This window comes from Nycticebus coucang, chromosome 1 (genome assembly GCF_027406575.1).
Source record: "Nycticebus coucang isolate mNycCou1 chromosome 1, mNycCou1.pri, whole genome shotgun sequence".
NCBI lineage: Eukaryota > Metazoa > Chordata > Mammalia > Primates > Lorisidae > Nycticebus > Nycticebus coucang.
The window spans coordinates 30536028-30560130 of record NC_069780.1 but is presented as its reverse complement, the minus strand read 5'-3'; the positions used below and the strand labels follow the sequence as shown (position 1 = coordinate 30560130).

General features: G+C 42.2%; 1 protein-coding gene across 2 annotated transcripts in view; it reads right to left on the bottom strand.

Annotated features, from left to right (window-relative positions):
• The window catches only part of NFKB1 (nuclear factor kappa B subunit 1), a 125555-nt gene that overhangs the window by 3590 nt on the left and 97862 nt on the right, over window positions 1-24103 (bottom strand). For both annotated transcript variants that reach the window (XM_053557743.1, XM_053557654.1), the window contains exons 12-23: window positions 21273-21416; window positions 19806-19895; window positions 18459-18653; window positions 17138-17279; window positions 13442-13556; window positions 6750-6951; window positions 6074-6243; window positions 5644-5746; window positions 3179-3291; window positions 1776-1842; window positions 1274-1446; window positions 131-287 (exon numbers count right to left, since the gene is read on the bottom strand). In XM_053557743.1, the coding sequence (XP_053413718.1) occupies window positions 131-287; window positions 1274-1446; window positions 1776-1842; window positions 3179-3291; window positions 5644-5746; window positions 6074-6243; window positions 6750-6951; window positions 13442-13556; window positions 17138-17279; window positions 18459-18653; window positions 19806-19895; window positions 21273-21416 (1671 nt within the window). The remainder of the gene's footprint in view (window positions 1-130; window positions 288-1273; window positions 1447-1775; window positions 1843-3178; window positions 3292-5643; window positions 5747-6073; window positions 6244-6749; window positions 6952-13441; window positions 13557-17137; window positions 17280-18458; window positions 18654-19805; window positions 19896-21272; window positions 21417-24103) is intronic.

Genomic DNA, 24103 nt, shown 5'->3' with positions numbered 1-24103 from the left:
CACAGGAAAACACATTCAAAAGATGATGGGGAAAGGGCACTGCCACACCTTGTCCCAACAGAGCTGAAGACACCAGCCTGGGGAAGCAGGAAAGTATCTCTGATGCTTTTCTATCTTTCTGTTTCTTTACCTATTTGCTGCCTTGTGGAAGGAGGTGAGAGAGGCAGCAGGGGGGCCTGGGAGGTGGTCTTCACTGCGTTGGAAGCCGCCTGGATCACTTCGATGGCCTCCGTGTAGCCCATCTGTCTCAGGGCCTCCACCAGCTCTTTGACCGTCCCGCCAGAGACCTGTGAGGAGGAAATGAAGGCTGAGTGTGTTCTGGGGCAGAGTCCCCATGCAGGCTGTGAACACCCGCACCCCACTCCCCTCTCCCACACGGCCTCCTCCCCTGACAGAGCTTTGAGTGGTCCTGGGAAGGGCCTGACAAAGAAAACACAGTCTTAGAATCACGTTTCCTGTTTCACCTCAAAGGCCAGTCAGGAACTCACAAAGAAGCAGCTTATAGTAAGTGGGCAAAGAGAGGAGAGAGGGGGAGGGAGAGGAAAGAGTGCTGATGCAGTGAAACGCTGCCCGGGGAGGCTACACAGCTTCCCTGGGTACGATGAAGCTCTGAAAGCCCCTGAAAAACAACAGCCAACCATGATGTTTTCAGAAGAGCATCACCAGGTAACGGCTCCATGGGGAGTGCAGTTCTCTCACAGAACACAAATTCAGTGCCCTGACACGTGACCAGGGCATGTTCTTGGGGACAGAGAGAGATGCATGTTGACGACACTCTATCATGTTTGTTCAGGGGGATTAAAGTTCTGTGAAAACCCTGACCCTAAAAGCAGCATTTTCACAGGAAGTCTCTAGGTATTTGAAAACAGTGTTCTCAGGAAAATTGGCGTCCATCGTGGCCTGGGTAACCCTCCCAGGTTTGGGGTAATAATTGGTTTTCTTCCTCAGAGTTAAGGAACAGAGGAGATTATGTTCTGGCCAGTGGTTTTTTTTTTCTTTCCTAGTTAAATGCTTAATGGAATGTTTACAGATGCTACATGAGGTCAGCTCCATTAATTGTTAAATTTCATATTCATGAACATTTATAATTTGTTGATTTTAAATTATTTAAATTTCAGATTAATAGGAAGCTATAAATGATTAGGCTACATTGTTTGCATTTCACCCAGGGGCTGAGCTCACATGTATGCACATTAGGTGGGAGTTTAGGGCCAGTGATATTAACAGAGTGAAGTGGAATGAAAACGGATAAATGTGTAAGGTGATGTGTTACCTCATAGTTGTCCATAAGTGTTTTAGAAGGTACAGGGCTCAGCCGGAAGGCATTGTTAAGTATCCCCAGTCCTAATTTCTGTGCCAGAGTAGCCCAGTTTTTGTCTGGATCAGGAATTTCTAGCAATTTGTAGAGCTGCAACTTTGCATCTTCAGTCAGCTGTTTCATGTCTCCTGAAGGCAATGGAGAAAGAACATGGTCATCTTAATCTACCAGAGACACTCTGGAGGACCGGTCACGGCCACCTTGCTTGTCCTCCAACTTCCAGGGGAAGCTGACTACTCTGCTTTAAAGCAGGAGCTCAGCTGAATAACAACAGCATGCATTTACTGCAGACCAAACCTGGATATTCTCCTTTATATCCCTCCAGGATCTTCTGATTCTGAAATAAGAACTATGACACTCCCAGTAGACCCTGGATAATGCTTGTTCTCCCTTTCTTCCTTTAACACACAGTGTGAAGATAATAATGGTTAAAAGACATGGTTCTACCAAAACGCACCTGGTGCTAGCAAATCTTCAGATGTAAACTCTGGCTCATATGGTTTCCCATTTAATATGTCAAATACCTGTTGGGAAGAAAACATGGGAAAATGTTATTATACATTGGAGGGAGCAGTAGGGAAGTCTACCTCTTTATAATGAAGAACTCAGCATGCCCTCCTCAGAAAGCCTGAGTACCTTAAAGGTGGAGGAGGGGCAAGAGGACTCAGGACCATCCCCCAAGCACACGGCGCCCTTTGAGGCAGGAATAGCTGTGGGGCCTCTGGTGCTGGGAGCTTGCCCTCTGCAGAAACTGTCTGAGGTTGGCAGGAGGACCCACATAGAGTAACAGTCATGACCGTTTTGTGGGACAAGGCAGTCCAGACCACCAAGTCGGCCATCTCTCGGTCAGAGACCTAGGGCTCAGGGAGAGCTTACTTGGGGCTGTGAAGCTGTGTCCCGGGATGTCCCCTCCTCCCTAGTAAAAGGCTGTGAGGATGAATCTCAAAAGTCTGCTCAAAGTGAGATGTATAGATGTTCAGAAGGTGGTAACCTTCTGGCACCATTTAAGTTTTAACTCAGACTCCAGAGATATCTTAAGTTAAAATGAAAAAACTTCCACAGCTTTGGAAGACTTTCCGGCATTCTCTGTAGCCAGTCTATGCTGGATGAGCTGGGTGAGGAAGCGTGGGGGTCACTGGAGTGGGTTTTCCTTGTTCTGTGGTGAGGCCTTCCGGGGAAGTGAGGTGCTAATGTTAAGGGGAACCACAGAATCTCTGACAGGGCCACACAGCTCAATACAGATGGGCTACAAGGAGGCAGAGAAGAAGTTTTTAGAAGCAGAGCAGCTCTGGCCTCTAAAAACATCCATTTTGTCATGCTGGAGATCTCGTATGCTGCCCACCTCCTCCCTCTGGCTCCTCGCCCTGGACCAAAAAGACTGAGTAAACTGCTTTTCACTACAGATCTCAGTTCAGTGGAGGTTTGAGGAAGGCTTTAAATCTATTTACTCTTTATATTTATTGAAATTATTAGAAGAATTCCTAGTTTATTTTTACATTCAGAAATCACTTATCTAAATTCTAAGCAAACAATCACTCTAGCTTCAGAAATCAGGATGGTAACAATTCTGGTGTGAATTTGGAATGAGTGACTCGTATGTGAATTTTCTGATTTTTCCCTCTCTCTTACATCTCCACTCTGATCTGATTAGGCATACACTTTTGCACTCAGAACTCAGCTGACCTAGATCTTTCACGGATAGGGGTTTTCAAGATAAATTTGACTCTTGACAAGCAGACTTTCTTAAAAATAAAAGGTATGTTTTGGGGGAATAAAGCACCAGGAAGACCATCTGTTCTGACGCCCCTGAACCTTTAGCTCCCTCAGGAGCAGCCACCGGACAAAATGAGCAGTCCTCACCTGCCAGCTGGCTGCCATATCGAGGGGTGTGGTTCCAGGCACGACTCCTTCATCCTCTCCAGAGTCATCCAGGTCATAGAGAGGCTCAAAGTTCTCCACCAGGGGATCTGCTCCTGTGAAGTCAGGTTATACAGGATTAGGTAAACCCAGAGCTGGTCAACTTCCAACTGCACGCAGGGGACAGGTTTCCAAAGGCAAAGCACAGTAGCTGCTAGAGGCATTCACCTGGATAATTTTTAATGCATAAACCATGTTTCTACTGAAATATCTAGGTAACTCATTTTTAAGTTTTTATTTACTTTGATTGTAAAGGTGTTTTATGAAACCCTCCGGAGCAAAAGATATGACTGAAAACAGACTCTGAAAACTGACTTTCACATTCAACTCTATGGGATATTTCTCAAGTGAATGATGCATCTTTCATCTGAGGATTAATGGACAGGAGTTCACAGAGATGAGGGGTACCCTCAGGATTAAAGCCCTAAATGGTTAAAGTTATGCCTGCCAATGCATATTTCTCAGCCACTTTTCTTGCATGCTTCAAACAGCAAAGATGCTTGATGTTTCATAACAGTGAGGTCAGTTTTATTCCTGGGTACAGCAATGCCAAGGCCCTAATCCTTAAATACAAAACATCAAAAAAAAAAAAAACAACAAAAAACCCTCTCCTAGCATGTGCAGTTATTGAAAAATTTGGGGCTAATGAATCTGGGGAGATCTATCTGTTTTTTTAGATCAGGGGAAAAGCCAAACTCTAGCTCTGACTCTAAGATTAGAGCTAGAATTACTTCCCAAGGCTTGGAGATTTTTTTATGAGTGTTTAGGTTGATGTCTGATGAACACTAGTAAGCTCACCTTTTTGGGAGGAGGAAGCTATTTTTATCTTGCTGGGAGAACATTAGATTTGGGCCAACTTTGATAATAAGAGAGTGCTTAAAGACAGCCAATGAAGAATCCTGTGCTATTTATTGATTTTTACTAACCCAGTCCTGGCCTGATCTATGAGGCAATAAATGTAACCTAACCTTGAAAACAGTGGAGAAATTAAGATGAAAAAAATTACAGGATTGAAGACTGGAGGGGCCTAGCTATATCTGTTCTTCAAATGACTTTTTTCATGACCTTGAGCTCAGAACAGGTTTTACATCTGAGTTTCTTCATTAATTGTTAATTGCTACTCTTTCCATGGAATTCTGAGAATTCAAGAGAAAGCATTTCTCTAAGGGTTACAACTTCTTGTCTGAAGGCATTTCTTAACTACAACCAGTGAATTCCAAAACTATTTATTCACACTTTAATCAGAGTCTCTTGTTTAAGAAAAAATTCAATTTGACAAAGGAGAAAAGGCTGTTGCTTGTTTGGGATATGATTTTACTTGCCAGAAAAATGTAGTGCCCCAAAAGAAAAAGTTCCTGGATTTTTAAGATGACATTTGCTCTGTTTTTTTGAATTTATAAAGCATTTACCTTCTCAATTAAAAAAAAAAACAAAAACTCCAAAGTAAATAAGATATGTCAGGGCATGAGATACCAATTTCATTAAGCATTTTTGAGGTCCTAAACATGTAAGGCACTGGAAATTCAAAGCTTAAACAGGAATAATTTTTCGTACTTCACAGGACTAGACGATTAAATGGATTAAAATCTGTAAACCTATGAACAAAGGAGAGAAGAGAAACATGGTAGAGAGATCAAGATCTGGAAGTTTAGACTGCCAAAGGTGCAATTCAGAGCTCTGCCATGTACTGGGACACGGAGTATGACCAGGTCGTCTTTTTCCTGCTACTTCAATGTCCAAGAGACCTTTCTTTCAAAATAAAGTCTTTAAATTATTTCTTATACTAATGATATCTTTCTTAGGCCAAGGCAGGAGGATTTCTTGATGTTAGGAGTTTAAGACCAGCCTGGGCAACACAATGAAACTCTGTCTCTATAAAAAATAACAAAAAAATTAACTAAGTAGTCTCAGTTACTTGGGAGGCTGAGGCAGGAGGATCACTTGAGCACAGGAGTTGGAGGCTGCAGTGAGCTATGATTCGGCCAACTACACTCCAGCCTGGGCAAAAGCGTGAGCCCTGTCCCTACAAAAAGAAAAATAAATCAATAACCTTTTTTTTTTTTTCAGACTTCCAGTGTGATCTGAGACTGGTACTTCTCTGAATTCTGTAAGGAATTATACTCTAAGGCAATCCCTTGTCATGGGAGTCAATCTAAACAGTCAAAAATCCAAAATAAACAGATGAATCAGAGAGCAAAAACTAACATGACTATCAGAGTGCAGCCCAGGATTACTAGACCAAATAGTGCTTTCACAGCAGGTAAAATGTGATTTGCCATATAATTTTGATTTATCCATGCTTTCCAGCGGTGGATCTGCTGCTTAAAGCAGGCAACAGGTCTGCTCTACTAAAGTTGAGTTTGAATTCCTGATAATGTTTTCCATCATTCACCACCAGACCACCTTACCTGCTGCTTTGAGAAGAGCTGCCAGCCTGGTGGACCCTCTCCCAGCTGCTATATGTAGGGGTGTCGTTCCATCATAGGTGGTGCTGTCCACATGGGCATCCCCCTAAAAATTCCAGGCCACACAGGAAAGGGTTAGTGGAAGGTTCTCTTGCCCTTCTGTCCCCGCATCCTCCTGCCTGAATGGCCCCTCTGGTCATATTACTATTACTGTTACTTTGGGCTGGCTCTGTCATGGAGAAATCTCCAATTAGGGATGCTGGGCTAAGGGGGTGGGGGGAATGCCTTCAGATGCTACCTGAAGTCTTGCACACATGTTAAATAAACAGAGCTGACTAGGCAGAAGAGCTGTTACTGACTTCATTCTTTGAAAAGATTTCCCTAAATCCCCATTGGGAATTTAAGCGCAAAGACAAATAAGCCCATCCTTCACCTCCAGCAGCAGGCAGCCGGCCAAGGAGATGTTGTCGTGCTCCACAGCCAGGTGCAGCGCTGTGCGCCCAGACTTCTGCTCCTGGGCGTTGACGTCGGCCCCCGCAGCCAGCAGCAGCAGCAGACATGGCAGACTGTTGCTCTTCATGGCTAGGTGAATGGCATTCAGACCTACGGCTCAAACACAGGGACAGTCACAGGGTGGGAAGGCTGGTGAAGCTGAAGGAAATGGTAAAAGGAACATGGATCATAGGGAGGGAAGCTGTCGGGATTCAGCACTTCTAGCTGAGTCTCTACTCAAGATGTTTTTTAAAAACACTATAAGCCTATTGTTCTGCCTTAAAAACCACAGTCTCCTGTTATGTTCTTGGGAGACAATGAGGGTGAATAAACATTCTCCGAATAAATGGTGCTTTATACTCGTCAAGACGAGTGTTTGCTCAGGCCTCTGCTTTGTCTTCCTACTGACAAACTATTGCAAATCATTTTAAAGAAATTAGCTATGGTGAACAACAGAAATTCCCACAATAGACGATGAACTCCAGCAGACTGAGGAAAGTACTTTTGGGTGTAAATCAAGTACCATGCATTTCAATAACACACACTATCAAACACCTAGTCGTGGTTCAGAAAGTGGATAGAGAAGGTCACACCAAGGACGCGTGCTCACTTCTTACCTTCCCCATTGGGGTGGTCGATGAGTAGTGCTGCCTTTTTGTGCTTGAGCAAGATACTGAGAATTTTATCGTTTCCCTCTTTGGCAGCCAGGTGCAAAACAGAGTTACCCAAGCGGTCAAGAAGGCTCAGGTCAGCCCCGGCCTGCAGCAAATCCTCTACCACTTCTTCCTGCTTGGTGATCACTGCCAGGTGCAAGGGTGTCTGGGAAGTGGACAAGGGGCAGAAGATTTAGTGGTCAGCAGTGAACACTTATAACCCAGGGCTTGGTAGCTGTAACTGCAACAGCCGGAGTCATACTGCAGGGCTATTTCTCAATCCCAGATTAACCCCTGACCTTTGCACATGAGTTACTCCCGTCCCGCACCATATGCTAATAAACTGTGTATACCGAACTAACATTTAGCTATGCAATAATCTGGATTTGTTTTTATTACTTAATTTATTTTTAGCTGACAATTAATAATTGTACACATTTATACAGTACAATGTGCTGTTCTAATATATGTTTACAATGTGGAATGATTATGTCAGGCTAATTAACAAATCTATCGCCTACATACTTATCATTTTGTGTGTGGTGGGTTGTTTTTATTTTCACGGCTCTCACTAGCTTTTTAAATTCATTCAGTAGTCAACTTATTTTTCTTAAATTTCTAATAGGGATCTATCTTCAGCTGATAATTCCATATGTCAAAAAATCAAGGAAGGCTATGGTTTAACTGCAGAAGTTTAAACGAATTACTCGACAGAACCCAATTGACGAGGTGCTGTGGCTCTATCTTGAGGCAGAAAACAAATTTAAGAGATTAAAACATACTGTACAATGGACTGGCTCCATGAGAACAATTAATGTCACTTTTTTGCCCAAATTTTTAAGGAAAAGATAAGGATGTGCATTACACATGGGGAGTATGGCTTGGGAGCAGGAAGGCCTATTGCAGTTACATAGGGTTCCAGTCTGAGGGTATCTGGGATCTGGTAGGAGCAAGCTGGAGTGGTCTCCACCAAGCACCATGATCGGGGGAAGAGGTGGTGGAGGGCTGGAGAGGTGGGCTGCATGGAGGGAATGGGGAGCCCTGTGCAGGCCCCAAGGACCTGCCTAGCTGTCTGTGGATGGAGGGGCCTAAGAAACTCCCACCCCACAGCCACACGTGGCCATCTCAGCCACGCCCGAAATGGCAGGGAGGGAAAGGTTGGTGGTAGAGAGGAAAGGGGCAGCCTTTACAGAGCAGGTGGCTGCCAGATGGTAGTAAGTTCTGCACGTTTACCAGGGGAGCGTTAGACCTCCCCACATGTGTCTCTCCTGGCCAGAGCCAGCTACTTTCTTGAGGGGTGTTTTCCTGGTAAGTTTGAGCCAAAAACACTGATGTGCATTATACAGAGCAGTGCATTATACATGGCAAAATGGAATACACTCTCCTGCCCTCACTTCATGAAAGGATTTTAAATGACATACCAGGAGAATACAACTATCTCAAGGCGCTCAGATGAACAAAAACGCTGACTTGCTGATACCTGATAGACACTTAAGTAGTTCATTTGACTCCCCTGCCCACAGAACAGTCCTTTAGCAAATACAAGTCAGAGATTTTGAAAACTGTGTGTTTTCAAAGATGAGCAAAATGAATTCAGCCACCAAAGTAACTTTCAAAGAACTGAGGGTGGTGACAGACAACAGCAATCTATCTTTACACAAATCTATTTCACCAAAGTCTAACCATGATATCCAGCCTGTCTAGTGACTATCTGGCTATACTTTCCCCTTCAGTGAGCCATGACTGGCTTCAAGCAGCAGCAACATGTGGGCCACCAACATCCTACCTGGTGTAGGTGACAACAGCACATGAGAATGAGCAGGACGCCTGACAGGAGGCTGTTTACAGCTCAATCCTTGTGGTTATTTAATACAGCAGAAACAAGATAGGATTTTTTTACCCCAAATTATCACTCTCCTTTATTTCTTTCATTTTCTAAGACTATCACTCTGGCTTAAATGATGTCCTCAGATCTTTACTATGGCCAGGAGCCTTCCTCTCAAAAAAATAAGTCAAAAAAGGCTATTGCTTACTAATCTGTGTTTTCTGAAATACTGTTTGGGGAGATGGGAAAAGGATAGAGAATGGGATTATAAAAAAGAAGACCTGAAATGATAAGATATTATACCATTCAGGAATTAGGAATTATCAGTAGTTTTAATTTAATTTTTTTCATACCATATAAAATCTTTTATCATGCCCAAGAAAGGTTGTTTTTTTTTTTTTTTTTAAGTTTTCTCCTTCAGTCCAATGAAAAGTTTTCTGGGATATTGTAGGCTTCTAGATCTTGAATCCCACGATTATATCTTAACAGTTACACAATGTGAGGATGTAGGAACCCCCCCATAATGCCCCAGTAAACCAGCTCCTGCAAATATATTTGAGGGCAGCTGTGACAGCAATCCCCATGGACAGGGGTCCTCACTGCAGTAGTGCGCAGTGAAGCGGGGCCTCCGGAGCTGGTGAAGGGCTACTGATGGGAAACAAGTGCACTGCAGGCAGCCGTTGCACACTATTGCACTCTCTTCTTCAGTAGAAAAAACAAACTAGCAGTACACACAACTGCAGGAACAGATCCCATAAGTAGCACAGGCGGAAAGAGAATGACAAACAGCACTGTGGCACTAAAGCATTTAAAAATTACACGCATAGTCTGGGCGTGGTGAATCACGCCTATGATCCCAGCACTCTGTGAGGCCAAGGCAGGTGGACTGAGCTCAGGAGCTGGAGAACAGTCTGAGCAAGAGCAGACCCTCGTCCCTACTAACGATAGAAAAACTAGCCAGTGTTGTGGCCGGTAACTGTAGTCCCAGCTATTCAGGAGGCTGAGTCAGGAGAATCTCCTGAGCCCAAGAGTTTGAGGTTGCTGTGAGCAATGGCACCATTGCACTCTAACCAAGCTGACAGAGTAAGACTCTGTCTCAAATAAAAAAAAAAACTGCATGCATAGACAGCTATACAGATACACACAAATGAGTGCATATAAAACTGGTGAAATCTGACTAAGATCTATGGATGATGCCAATGTCAAGATTCCGGTTTTGAGGTTGGGTGTGGTGGCTTATGCCTGTAATTCTAGCACTCTGGGAGGCCGAGGCGGGTGGATTGGTTGAGCTCAGGAGTTTGAGACCAGGCTGAGCAAGAGTGAGACTCCATCTCTACCAAAAGTAGAAAAACCAGCCAGGCGTAGTGGTGCACATCTATAGTCCCAGCTACTGGGAGGCTGAAGCAAGAGGATTGCTTGAGTCCAGGAGTTTGAAGTTACTGTGAGCTCTGACACCATGACACTCTACCCAGGGTGACAGAGTGAGACTCTGTCCCCCCCTCCCAAAAAACATCCTGGTTTTGATATATTGTACTACAATTATGCAAGATATTATCATCTGGAGAAACTGGTGATGGAATCCCAGTTCCCTTGAGTAAACATCCTGGGACATCCTGGTATGCTTTTGCAACTCCCATGAATCTATCATTATATCAAATTAAAAATTACAGAAAAAAGTTAATGTTAGGCAGGAGAAGTATGTATAATATGATATAGATTGCATGTTAGAGCATACTAAAATATCTATGCATTTTAAGTGCGTGTGTATATTTAGCCAATGTCTGGAAAAATACCTATGAATGCAGTAATTACGTGTGGGCTAGGGAGCTTGTGCAACTCGGGAAAGCAACTGTCCAATGCACATCCTCTGTACCATTTAAAACATTATGACCATATATTCATAATACTTAAGAAGATTAACAAACCATCCACACTCCCCAATAATGTTCTACAGGAACATATGCAAATAAAAAAATTCATACTAAATGCACTGGAATGATCGTCTATGTTGGGAAAAGAGGAAAAGGTTTAAAGAGAATATTTTCAGAAAACTCCTAAGTCTGAGCACTTGGACTATTTTGAGTGTGTTTCTAGAGGGTGGGCGGGGAGAGGCATTTGATCATGACAGATGGTCACAGAAGTGCACTAAGATTAGTGAAAGGTATTTGGGGAGAATGTTTAAGATAATTTCCAAATAATCCAAATTACTGAAAGAATTGTGTCATTTTCCCTTAAGAACAGTTATCAGCGAACCTTTACAGCAGATAATTGAGAGTTCAAAATCTTAAACAGTTTCTGGTTCTCAAAGTTGCCACTGGCTGTGTGTTTGAGACCCAGAGGGCACACCAGCGCATGCTTGCCCAAAAACAAGAGTGGCAGGGTGACAGGGAAAAATGGACCTGATTTGTTCTGAGAGCCCCCAAATCAGAAGTGTCCGTGGTGGTGGCTTCAGGATCTTTGTCTGTAGCATGTTGGAGCGTCTCAGTATATGCCATCAAATAATAAAGAGTTTAGTACATAAAAACCGCAGTGGCTAACCCCACTGTGCTGTGTCCTTCGCAGATCCTATTTATAAACAAGTAACTCCTTGAACTGGATGTACATGCAGTGGAGTTAAACAGTCTTTGAAAGGAGGACCGAGAAGCTACAATGTCCTGTTTCTAGTTTGATTCTTACACTTGTGATGGTTACAAAGGATCAGTCCAGAGGTCTGAGATGATCAAGCTTTATGGGCCAAATGACTTTCCAACTACCCACAACCCCCCAAAATGATATGGAAGTTTGAAGAAGATACATTCTAGATATAAATCTAAAACATACTTCATCTTAGTTTCTTTTCTTTTTTTTTTTTTTTTGAGACAGAATATTACTATGTCACCCTCAGTGACAGTGCTGTTGTATCACAGCTCACGGTAACCTCCAACTCTTGGGCTTAAGGGATTCTCTTGCCTCAGCCTCCCAAGTAGCTGGGACTACAGGCACCCGCACAATGCCTGGCTAATTTTTTTTTAGTTGTCATTGTTGTTTGGCAGACCCGGGCTGGGTTTGAACCTGCCAGCCCCAGTGTATGTGGCCAGCGTCCTAGCCTCTGAGCTACAGGTGCCGAGCCCATCTTAGTTATTTGTACACAATGCAGTGAAGAGCCTCTAAGTTCATTTTTCCTTTGACATTAAGCACAAGAGCCACAGAAAAGGCTAATGGCTTATACTGAATGGGAAGCAATTATTTCCCTCTATCAGAAAGCTTACTACTTTTTCCCTGTTCACAAGTAAAAAGCTACTGGGAGGTACTTTTGCTTTAAATGTACTGGAAAGCACATTTTAAAGTGTTGGAAATAAAAATAAGCCAATGAAAAATTCAGTAATTTCCTTTAAAAATGAATGGAAATTAATTTTTATTATTAAAGGAAATTAAAAATTGATTTCCTTTAAAATAATTTTTAATTTTAATTAATTTTTTACTTCCTTTAAAGTGAAGAAATAAAAATGATTCATGTCATCTGCTTTAAAAATTGACAACTTCACTGGAACAGGTGCCTACTAGGTAAATAATTATAGACAATCTTGGCCCCATTTTTGGAGTGAGAGATAGACTTGAATCAGAGGTCTGAACACACCATCTAGGCCAGTGAGGACTGGGAGGACATCCTGGGTCAAGTGGAGGGAAGGAGAGAGGTGGAAGGCTAAGAAGGGGCAAAAGCAGGAGACTCACACAGAAGACTGGGGGGTGGGACGGCAGGGAGGGAAGAGGAAGGAGCCCTTGATAGCTGAGCCCACCTTGGCCTTGTGGGAATGCAGTCCCCTAGCCAGAGAAGTGGGCTGAGGTCACCAGTTTCCCAATAGGTCAGGCTTCACTCCTGTCCAAGCAGTCTCTGTCCTTCTTCCCGGCCCTGAAATCTGTGCGTGCCCATCAGCTGGCCTCACTGAATCTCCAGCTAACTTCTCTCTTTGCAATGTCTGAAGAGCCCCTCAGATTGCTTTGCTGCCCCTCTAATTCCTATGTGAACCCGATTTGGGCAGGACTCTGGTGTTCCAGTTTTCCTCACTTTGAGCTATATTTGTGTTTCTGAAAGACACTTTTTCCTCCTCAAGCAACCTTTTTACCTTTCTGTGTTGACTTCAGCACTTTCATTTGATATGCATTTCATCTGGATATTGTCAAAGTATATTTCCATAGACTTTAAAGTTCTTATAAATTATTGGCTTTTCAAACTTAATTTTTTCAACTTCACTTTTCTTGACAGAAGTAACATTTCTACTCTAAAGTTCTTTTCTTTTCTTTTTTTTTTTTTTTGTAGAGAGACAAAGTCTCACTTTATCACCCTCAGTAGAGTGCTGTGACATCACAGCTCATAGCAACCTCCAACTCCTGGGCTTAGGCAATTCTCTTGCCTCAGCCTCCCAGGTAGCTGGGACTACAGGCGCCCACCACAATGCCCGGCTATTTTTTGGTTGCAGTTTGGCTGGGGCCAGGTTTGAACCCACCACCCTCGGTATATGCAGCCGGTGCTCCACTCATTGAGCCACAGGCGCCGCCCCTCTAAAGTTCTTACTCTAAGATATCAACTCTTTGATTTCTAACGTTTAAAATTTGCTTTCTCCCAGCAGGATGATGAGTTTCACTGTGGCTTGACTGCCATTATACTCACAGATCAAAGGATCCTAATTCATCAAATAACATTTGCAACTAATGAGCTTTTAGGGTATTACCTACAAAGTGCTTTTTTTTAAATTTTTGCTACTGTTAATGTTACTAAAATAACATTCACCACACATACAAAAAAAAGGACTAAGGATTTTTCTTCACTGGTCTCCTTGAGATTTCTGCTTACCTGGTACAGGTCATTTCTCATGTTGATAATTTCATCAGAAATCAAACCAGATGTGACTTCTAGCAGATCCCTCACAAGTTGAGCGTGAAGGTGGATGATTGCTAAGTGTAAGACACTGGAATGAAAATATGGAAACAATCAACTAAAATCTTAATGAAAGATTCTTAAGATGTGATTGAATCTGGCACTTAGACCGAATTTTATTTGGCCCTAAAATGTTTGAACTTATAAAACATCTTGAATTTGAGGTGGGATGCTACCTCCAGAGGACCTGTTCCTTCCAATTGTCCACCCGAGGCTGCTCTACTTATTTTTGGTGTCTGCCTGACCTCCAGGCATTCATGTCTGACCCTTTGAAATGTGAAGGTACCCAGCTTCCAGACCAGAGGGACCTAAGTTCAAATCCCAATTCTACCTACCTCCATATTACCGTTGCACTTTTTCCTTTACCTTTCCCCTGAAAAATAGATGCTTTGTGTACAATAAATGTCTGGCATTAGAACTTGTCCAGAAAAATTTAGTGACCTCACCTAAAGGTGCCACCTGCTTCCAAAATACAATGTGGTGGCTTTAAAAAAAAAAACCTTTGGAGATCCCAAGAGGGAAGAATGAGACAGGCTTTTAACTATTGGAAGAAAATTTGTGCAGCAAACTTCTGAAGAAACAAAGTAATCATATTCTCCATCACGCCTGCAAACTGGCAACCCTCTGGCGTCTGTAGTAGTGTGTTCTATTTGTTCTCTGCCTCTGTACTGTCATCCTCTCTACTCCAACTTCATCCTTACAGCCTCAGAGAATACCTTCCCAACTGCCTAAGCAGAGCAAGTCATCCCTCAAACTGTGGTTATGCAATTGCAGTTTTCTATACATCTTTCTCTTTCTCTGGCCTGTGATCATGTCTGGGGCAAGTTCTCCGAATCAGCTTTACAGCTGTCGCATGCACAATGGGTGGGAAAATAAGAAACCTAGAGCAACATCGTCATGCGTAGGAGGATAATGCTTTTAATTATTCCAAAAATTTTTTAAATTAATCATTTTTTTTGAGATAGAGTCTTACTATGTCACCCTTGGTAGAGTGCTGTGGCGTCACAGCTCACAGCAACCTTAGGCTTAAGGGATTCTCTTGCCTCAGCCTCCCAAGTAGCTGGGACTACAGGTGCCTGCCACAGCACCCCGCTATTTTTTTGTTGCAGTTGTCATCGTTGTTTTAGCTGACCTGGGTATGTGGCTGGCACTGTAACCACTGTGCTATGGGCACTGAGCCGACATTAAAATTTATTTGAAACAATTCAGCAATAACAATAATACTACGATGTGCAAGTAGCTGCTATTTGTTGAGAGCATCTCTTTACCGCACTGTGCTAAGCGCTTGGCATGAATTATCTTATTTATGATGACAACAATCCTAGAAGGCAGGCAGTATTAGTCTCACTCTTTGGATGATGAAACTGAGACTTACAGGTGTAATATGACTCAATCAAGGTCACACGGTTAGTAAGTGGTGAAGCCGGGATTCAGGACCAGGCCTGTCTTACTCCAAAGCCATCTCTAAATTCCCTAACCTACCCCGAGTCAGGGATATAAGTGCATTCCTCTGTGGAGCTGCAGACAATCACCCAAGAGGATGATTACTTCCAAGTGTGGACAAATTCAGATGCAAGCACTATGGTTGGGACTTGAGGGACAAGCTGAATTTTCTCAAAAGATACTAGGTACCACTTTATTCAGGGCTCTTTCTTAGCAACAGCAAGTATATTTTATATGGGATTATTTTAGGCACAGGAGGGCCTAAAAACCTAAATCGTGATTTTACTACTTGGGAGATATTTTTAAATGATGATTTCAGGGTTTTGCTATTGAAATGCGACACTGGCAGAAGCCTTCTGACAAGGGACTCAAGTCTGACACAGGCATGATACACATATACCAAGAAAAAGGTCACACTTCAAAAACTGCCTGAAAATTTCCAGGTGCAGATCAGCATTTCACAGCTGAAGTACATTTCCCCTGCCCCTTTAATCCTCACACCCTTCTGGGAATTTCCCCAGTACCAGGAGGTTTTTGCTTTTTTTTCATTATTGTATTTTCTGTGATGACTCATGGCCACAGGATTCAGACTATTAGCCAAGTATGAAAAGCTCAATGAAAACAAGAGGTCTGAGACCAGATGGCCAATGCTGCCCATTGCCTGCACTCTTCCAAGGACTCCTCTGCGGTCTCTCCGAGTCCCACCCCTCTGGTTTCTCTGGGCCAGCTTGTGTGAGTTTGTTTGGGTTCTAGGAAGGGATTCTGTGTTCATGTCCTCATTGGTAAGGAAGACCACATCCCAGCCTGCCCGTGTATGTCCAGGGCCTCACGTGTCCCTCTCTCCCCTCCACATGCACACAGAATGCACACGTCCTGCGTCCCTTCCTCCAGCCTCCCTTTAGGCATCAGCATTCCCTTTCTACCTCTGAGACTCAACAATGCAGCCGGTCTCTCAAAAACACTTGAAAAATACTTGGAAGTAGTCATCCTTATTTCAAACACTCGCTTGAAACACGGCTGCCCTATCTCGGTTACCTGCTTTTTCTTGTGGTGATGTGCTAGTGAATGCTAATTCCGATGGTTTAACCCTGAAAAAACATTCTGCTGGTCATGGGCTTTACACCGAGAAGCTCGTACCGGCTCACCTGGTACTGTATAACAAGGCCGGTGGTTATACCACATCCTTGGTTACACTGCAAGGAACAAGAACAAAGGTCTCCACTTGAAACCCTGAGGTTGGCACTTTCCTAAAAGTGTTTGGTTCAGTTTTCAAAGTGAGGTTTAAAACACAGCACTCAAGAGCTCTTGCACAGAAAAGGATTTCTCAGTGTTGATGCTATTTTAGGAAGGTTTTAGATGAGGCACTTGATTTGAATCTGAAGGCTGCTGGCTCTTTTTATTTTTATAGGCTTTTGAGATCATTTTAGAAGTCTCAATGAAAGGACTAAGAGAACTGTTTTAGAAAGAAGCCAGGTGGCCTTGCAAATATAATCTCAGCAATAGCAGGAATGGAAGGCATGGAGTTTGGAATGTCAGACTCCCTCTCAACACGGGCTGAGCAGTCACATGAGCCTGAGCCATGCAAGACTGGTGACCAGTAACCGGGGAAGAATGACCATCCCCTCAGTCATTTTGTTTCTGCCTTTGTTGGGCTCTTCCTCGAGCACACTGCCATTATAAATACGCAGTTGGGATAACAATGCTTCAGGATTTGGAAGGACTCTTAATACTTCTCTAAATATTATTTTAATAAAGAAGGCAAGGATATTGAAAAAGGTACCATTACTTACACACACATTAATTTTCTTGCCCAAAGAGATGCACTTAAATTTTTAATTGTTTCCATTTTTGTTGATTTATTTCAGATTATTACGAGGGCACAGATGATTAAGTTACAATGTCTGTGTTTGTCAGGTAAGGTCCCTGTTGTAGAGAGATGTACTTTTGGATGAGCGCTTCAGCTCCCAAGGGTGATCACAGCAGGACAGGAGAAGTGAATCATGCTCCTCAACCTCGCTGACGTGCTATTTTCCTTAAGAGAGTGTTCTAGTTACAAACCCAGTAACTTTGAACAGTACTTTTTAATCCCTGGCTGGTATGCTTTATACAAATGCTTTTCTCTCGTCTCTACCCTAAAACAACCCATGTCACTCCAAAGTCTTGACTCACCTGTCCCCGTTCTCATCCTGCACAGTAGTGAGGTGGCGTTGGACAGCCAGCAGCATCTTCACATCTCCTGTCACTGCATAGTCGAACAAGGCATTGGCATGTCTCTTGGCCAGCTGCATCGCCTTCTCTAGAAAGAGGTTATCTGCAAGGTAATAAGCACAACTACAGTTGGGTTTCCCGCTTACTCTATGGGCCTGACATGCTCGGGGCCCAAACCCCCAGCATCAATGTTCTGACGTATCAAGACACAGTATTTTAGTTGAAAATGCTTCTTTTGGTGCTTCTGAATTATGTTCACTAGACGAAGCACAACTGGACACTGGCTCTATGAAAAATACAGTTAGAGACTGATCTAAAACAATCTGTGGCTTGTAGGGGGAAAAAGTTCAGAAATGTCTGTTACTTTAAGGGGAAAAATCCACGTCCAAGCAATGTTAGACTGTGCCATAAAGTTTAAACAACTAATCTCCTGGTGAAATAATCCTTCTCTGGAAACGTTAATAACTATCTTATTAGGCAATGTGTCTAAAAGCACGCATCTCTGCCACAGATACAGATTTTCAATGAGCCGCTGATGTTTTTTTTTTTTTTATTTTTTTTCCGCTGATGTTTTTTTAAGGTTTCTTCCTTTAAGGTCAGGTGATTGCAAATTGTGACCTTCAGGCCCAAATCCTTGCATGATCTGTTTTTATATGCCGCCCTAGCTAAGCATGGTTTGCATATTTTTTAAAAAAGTACATATAAAAAAAAAGAATACATGATAGAGACCATATGTGGCTAGCACATTTAATTATTTACTGCCTTTCCTTTTACAGAAGAAGTTTTCCAAGTATAATCGAGGGTGACCTAGAATCATGACACATAGACTTATGAGTATTGGTTCAAAGTGAAGACAAAAGTACATATTCTCCTAATCTTACTTCTTCAAAGAGGGCAAGAGGATGAAAAGAAAAGTTCCTATTTTCAGGCAAATTTCCACTGCAGTGTGACAGTTAAGCTAGATTCTAGAAAGGAATGACTATTAAGGTTATGGAAACTATTCTTTATTATCTGTGCCAAGAAAAATGAGTTGATTATCTCTCAGGATACCCTAAAACTGCATGCTTATGATTGGAAAATGTACATGTAAATTTCTGTCCTTTATATTCTAAGATAACGGGGAAAATGGAAACCCCAGTGTGAATAAAATGACCTGGCACATGCTTTTCCAAAGGCATATAGAACTTTGAAGAGCATGTTGAACTAGACATTGAAGTAGCTTTCTGCACCTACAGCTGACCCGTCCAACCAACAGAGTGTAATTATCCGTGTACTCACTTACCTTGACACCTAGCGTGTTCATCCTTCACTCCCACTGTATACCTTAGAGCAACCTCATCATTCCTATTGTTGGGCTTACTGGACTCCTTATCTTGTTGTGTGCCTCCAGTGACTTCCCCAGAGAAATTTACAGCGTCTCTGTCATCACTCTTGTCACAACCTTCAGGGTCATTTTTTGATTTGGTGTCTAAAGTTCCTAAGATAAATGCAGAAACATCATCTTTTTCTCAGTAACATCTATTAAGTTATAAATCACCCTTCCAGTGTAGGTCAGATAAATGTAAGGGGCAAGTTTATTGCAAAGGAAAAAGAAAACTAATCATTTAAAATTATTTTTTAAATGGCCACACCCCAATATCATAAATAACATGTTTTGGAGCTATTTTAATCTCTCATTTCTGGAAAACATTCTTCTAATATGCTTCTTAAAAACTGAGATCTCTTTGTCCTTATTTGTAAAGGAGGTAAGTGAAGTAAAGTGCTTCTATGAACTGCAGGAAGTGGAAGTTTTTAAATTCTTGAAAGCACAGCAGGTATTTTTTCCTATTACTGATTACACAGCGAGTCATAAAGATACGCTCTCAAGTCACGTTCTGCAGCGTGGGGGCTGGCCACTGTATCTTTTCTGAGCATGCGCCTTTCGGCCCAGCTATGTTTGCTATGGGACAGGTACCACGCGGGCACCTACGCTGTGTGTGCAGACCTGCCTTAAATTCTGATTCTGCCTGTAACTGCTATGTGCCTTCAGTGAGTGAATGGACATCGCTGAATCTCAGGGTTTCTGCTTATAAAATAGAGATACTAACACTTTCCTTCTAGAGCAGCCATGAAGAGTATGGTTAAAACATGTAGGAGCACCAGGCATAAAACAGGCATTCAGTAAACTGGCAGGCATTGGTATCATTTCTCTAATGGGAACCCTAAAAGGGGACGTGCCGTAGGAACCACGGACATGGAGTGTAACAACTGCTCTTCAGGGGTGCATTTAATGGGAAAAGACCAACCTCAGACAACTCAAAGTGATTTCAAAGTGTAGTGTCTGAAGAAAAATGAGAGAGCATGGCTATGTTTGGTGATTTTTTTAATGTCTGAGTAGTCGGGTCTCTACTCTTCTTTTCTCTTTTTAAGGCTCTTTTCTTTTCCCCTGTTCATGCCACTTACAAATTAAAGACATATAAAACATGTGTCAGAAATAGAGTTTATACTATTCATAGGAAATAATATATTTTGGAAAAGTATCTTCTTAGTTTATTTGCATTTATCAGTTTTTTCAAGATGAAAATGTGGTGATAAGTAATGATTAAAACATCTTTTTTGGCAGTGATTGGTTTTCCCCTTCCTTACTCACCATGCTTCATCCCAGCGTTAGATTTAGTAGCTCCAGGATGGAAGGCGATCCCTCCGTATGTAGGAAATCCATAGTTGGGGAAGCTGTACCCTGAAATAGCAGGTGCGACAGATGAGGTATCACGAGGACGTTCACAAAGACTCAGCAAACCTTAGCTTCCGTCCCTCAGGTGGGCACAGAGTCTGGTGGGAGGTGGGTGGTGTGGCCACTCACAGTGCCTCTGTCGAGAGTCAGTGAGACACCTATGGGGACTGTGGGACAAACGTAATTCCACTCTGCAAAGTTTACATCTCAGTAACTCAGACTGGGCCCCCAACGTGGAGAGGAGTGGTGACAGAGGAAGGCTCCACTCTCACGTGAAGGGAAGAGGCCAACCAGGAGTGGTCACCATGCTGACTTGCCTACACAGAAGACATGAAAATAATCTCCGGAGGGAAAACCTACGTCAAACAAATCACTGAGAAATATACTGACTCCTCAGTGGAAAATAGTCACCATTTTTCATTCTTACGCATTTTTGGTGGAAGGATGTATTGGTTAAAACTCTTTGGGGAAGTAGCTGGCATTAGAATTCATGCCCTCTAACACAGCCATTTTACTTCAAAGAATCAAATTTACAAAAATAATCTAGAATAAAAGTAAAGTGGATAGGACTTCAGCACAGCATTTCATGCCGAAAGCAAGAAACAACATTCAAGTAAGTTATAATATGGTTTGTTCACTTGATAAAATAGTCTGAGTCATTAAAATGATGCTTACAAATAATGCTCATATAACGTTTATATTATCATGGAGAAATGCTTATGTTAACACATTAGGTAAAAACAGGGCCTAGGACTCTATACACACAGGCATGCAGAAATGATAGTAAAAACTAATACAAATAAATGGATTATAATAATATACATAATGGTGATCACAATTACATTCAGAGGAAATCATAATAGCTTCTATAATGAATACACAAAAAAAATCAGAAGAGGTTAACCATTGATGGCAGAATTTTATGTAGTTTCAAATCTTCGACGGTGTAGTAGTAGATACAGTGCTGTAACATTTTATAATTTAAAATCTTTTCCATGTTTCCAAAGAACAAGACAACTATGTAAAAAAAAAAAAAAAGGAAAGGAAAGAAAGAAGTAGAGGAACACACACCAACATGGTTAGCGAGGTCTTCTTTGGGTTAAGTGGCCTTGGGTGACTCTTTTTTTAGTTCTTACAGTTTTCAGGATTATCTACATACTGTAAAATGAATGTTCATTTCTTCAAAAAATAAATTTAAATTTGTTAGGAGATTTTACTTAATATGCTAAAAAGTGTCACAGCCACTCAACCCATGGGACTTGGTTGAGTCACAGCCACTCAACCCAGGGACTTGCCCTTCAGACATGCTCTGAAACGTAGGAAAAAGAACATTCTACCCTTTCCAATGCGAAAGAGGTTTAGAAGGAATAGCTGTGTTTGTACCTGGACCTGCACTTCCAGCACCCCCTCCTGCACCGCCACTTCCGAACATGCCTCCGCCGCCAGCTCCCGCACCACTGCCGCCACCGAAACTATCTGAGAAATTGGGCATGAGCTTCTGCCGTTTCCTTTGCACTTCCTCTTTATCTGTATTTAAAGGAAGAGAAACCAGAGGAGAAAAGATTGATTCAGTTCCACCACCAGCCCCAGATAGAACTATTGATTCTGATGGTATTTTTAAACATTTTAAAGGGAAACAGAAAGCACTGAAGGAGGAAGAGATGCCAAATTTCAAGAAGCATTATATTTATTCCATTGGGTACCAAGACCAAAAACTAGCCCCAGGGAGACCACAGAGCAGTACACACCCCAATCTACTCTGCAGCAGTTTTTGAAGTCCCAAATATTGTCAAAATTAGTGAAAGATTAGACTGCCCATCAAAAATGAAGATAGTAAATAAAAAATTTTTTTCAAACCCTTTTCCTTGGTCACACAAAACAATGACATATTCTGATCAGCTAATATTTCTTATGCATTTATGATGAGCTAAGTGCTAGAAACAAAGAGAAGCAGGACATAATGTCTTTGCTGTCAAGGACCCTCCAACACACACACACGCGCACACACACACATATACATAGTGCCCTGGGTAGAGTGCTGTGGTGTCATAGCTCACAGCATTCTCAAATTCTTGGGCTCAAGCAATCCTCTTGCCTCAGCCTCACAAGTACCTGGGACTACAGGTGCCCATCACAACGCTCAGCTATTTTTAGAGATGGGGTCTTCCTCTTGCCTGGCCTTGTCCAACATCATTCAAGGTAGCAGGGGAAGGACTTAGCAAGACAGCACTGTACCACTATCTATGTGAAATTCATGGTGTAGACCAGTGTTCTAGAAGACCAGGGAAGGACTTCTAGGAGGTTCCTGAAGGCTGGGAAATTCAGAAAAGACTTCTCAGAATCAATTTTATATAAGAGGGAGAAGGTGGGTGTTCTGGGACAGGGCTGTGGAGAGAGCGCAACAATGAAGGGAAGATGCTCATGGGGTGCCTAGGAGAACGGCAGTACATCAGTCTGGGCAACGTCAAAGTCGAGCACAGGCGTACCTCAGAGACGCTGCGGCTGGAAGACCGCTGCCGTAAAGCGAGTCACATAAAATGCTTTTGGTTTCTCAGCACATCTGTAAGTTATGTTTATACAGGGTGGACAGAAAGTTCAAGTCTACCCTGCATAAATGTAGTCGTCTATTAAGTGTGCAATAGCATATCTAAAAAACAATGTAGACGCCTTCATTAAAAATACTTTATCGGTAAAAAATTATAATTATAATGATCATCTGAGCTTTCAGCAAGTCATAATTTTTTTTGCTGGTGGAGGATCTTGCCTTGATGTTCCTGGATGATTTGAATCATTGTGGGAATTTCTTAAAATAAGATAACAATGAAGTGTGCTACACCCATGGAGTCTTCCTTCATGAGAGATTTCTTTGTAGCACGCAAGGCTGTTTGAAGAGTTTTACCCACAGTCAAAATTTCAGAACTGGAGTTGACCCTCTCAAACCCTGCTGTTCCTTTATCAGCGAAATTTGCTGTCATTTCCATAATGTTAAACAATTTCTTCAGGAGTAGATTCCATCCCAAGAAACCACATTTTTTTGCTAATTCATAAAAAGCAACTCCTCGTCATTAAAGTTTATCGTGACGCTGCAGCAATTCATTCACATCTTCAGGCTCTATTTCTTGTTCTCATTCTGTACCCTTCACTTGTCCAGGTACTTTCTCCACTGAAGTCTTGAATTCCTTAAAGTCAACCTGAGGGTTGGAATCAGCTTCCTCCAAACTCCTGTTAATGTGGATATTCTGACCTCCTCTCATGAAGCATGAATGGTTTTAATGACATCTAGAATGGTGAATCCTTTTCACAAGGTTTCAACTTACTTTGCCCAGATCCACCAGAAGAATTACTATTTATGGCAGCTGTAGCGTGTGAAACGTACTTCTTAAATAATAACAAAGTCAAAGTCAAAACTACTACTTGACTCATGCAGAATGGATATTGTATTGGTGGCACAAAAGCAACATTGATCTTGTACATCTCAATCGGAGCTCGTGGGTGAACAGGTGCATAGTCAGGAAGCAGTTATATTTTGAAAGAAAAAAATTTTTTTTGAGTAGTAGGTTTCAACAGTGGGTTTAAAATAGTCAGTAAAGCATGCTATAAACAGATAGGCTGTCATCTAGGTTTTGTTGTTCCATTTATAGAAAACAGGAAGAGTAGATTAAACATAATTCTTAAGGGCCCTAGGATTTTTGGAATGGTAAATGATCACTGGCTTCAACTTAAAAGTCACTATCTGCATTAGCCTCTAACATTAGAGTCAGCCTGTCTTTTGAAGCTTTGAAGCCAGGTGCTGACTTCTCTCTAGTTATAAAAGCCCTGTGCGACTTCTTCTTGCAATAGAAGGTTGTTCCATTTACACTGAAGATCTGTCGTTTGGTGTAGCCACCTTCATCAATTCTCTTAGCTGTGTCCTCTGGATAACTTGCTGCAGCTTCTACCTGAGCCCTTGCTGCTGCCCCCTGCTCTTTTATGTTATGAAGAAGGCTTCTTTCCTTAAACCTCATGAACCACCCTCTGCAACTTCCACCTGTTCCTCTGCAGCTTCCTCGCCTCTTTCAGCCACCACTGATCTGAAGACAGTTAGGTCCTTGCTCTGGATCAGGCATTGGCTTAAGGGAATATGGTGCTGGTTTCATCTTCTGTCCAAATCACTAAAACTTCCTTTACAGCAGCAGTGAGAATGTTTCATTTTCTTCCCATTTGTGTTCATTGCA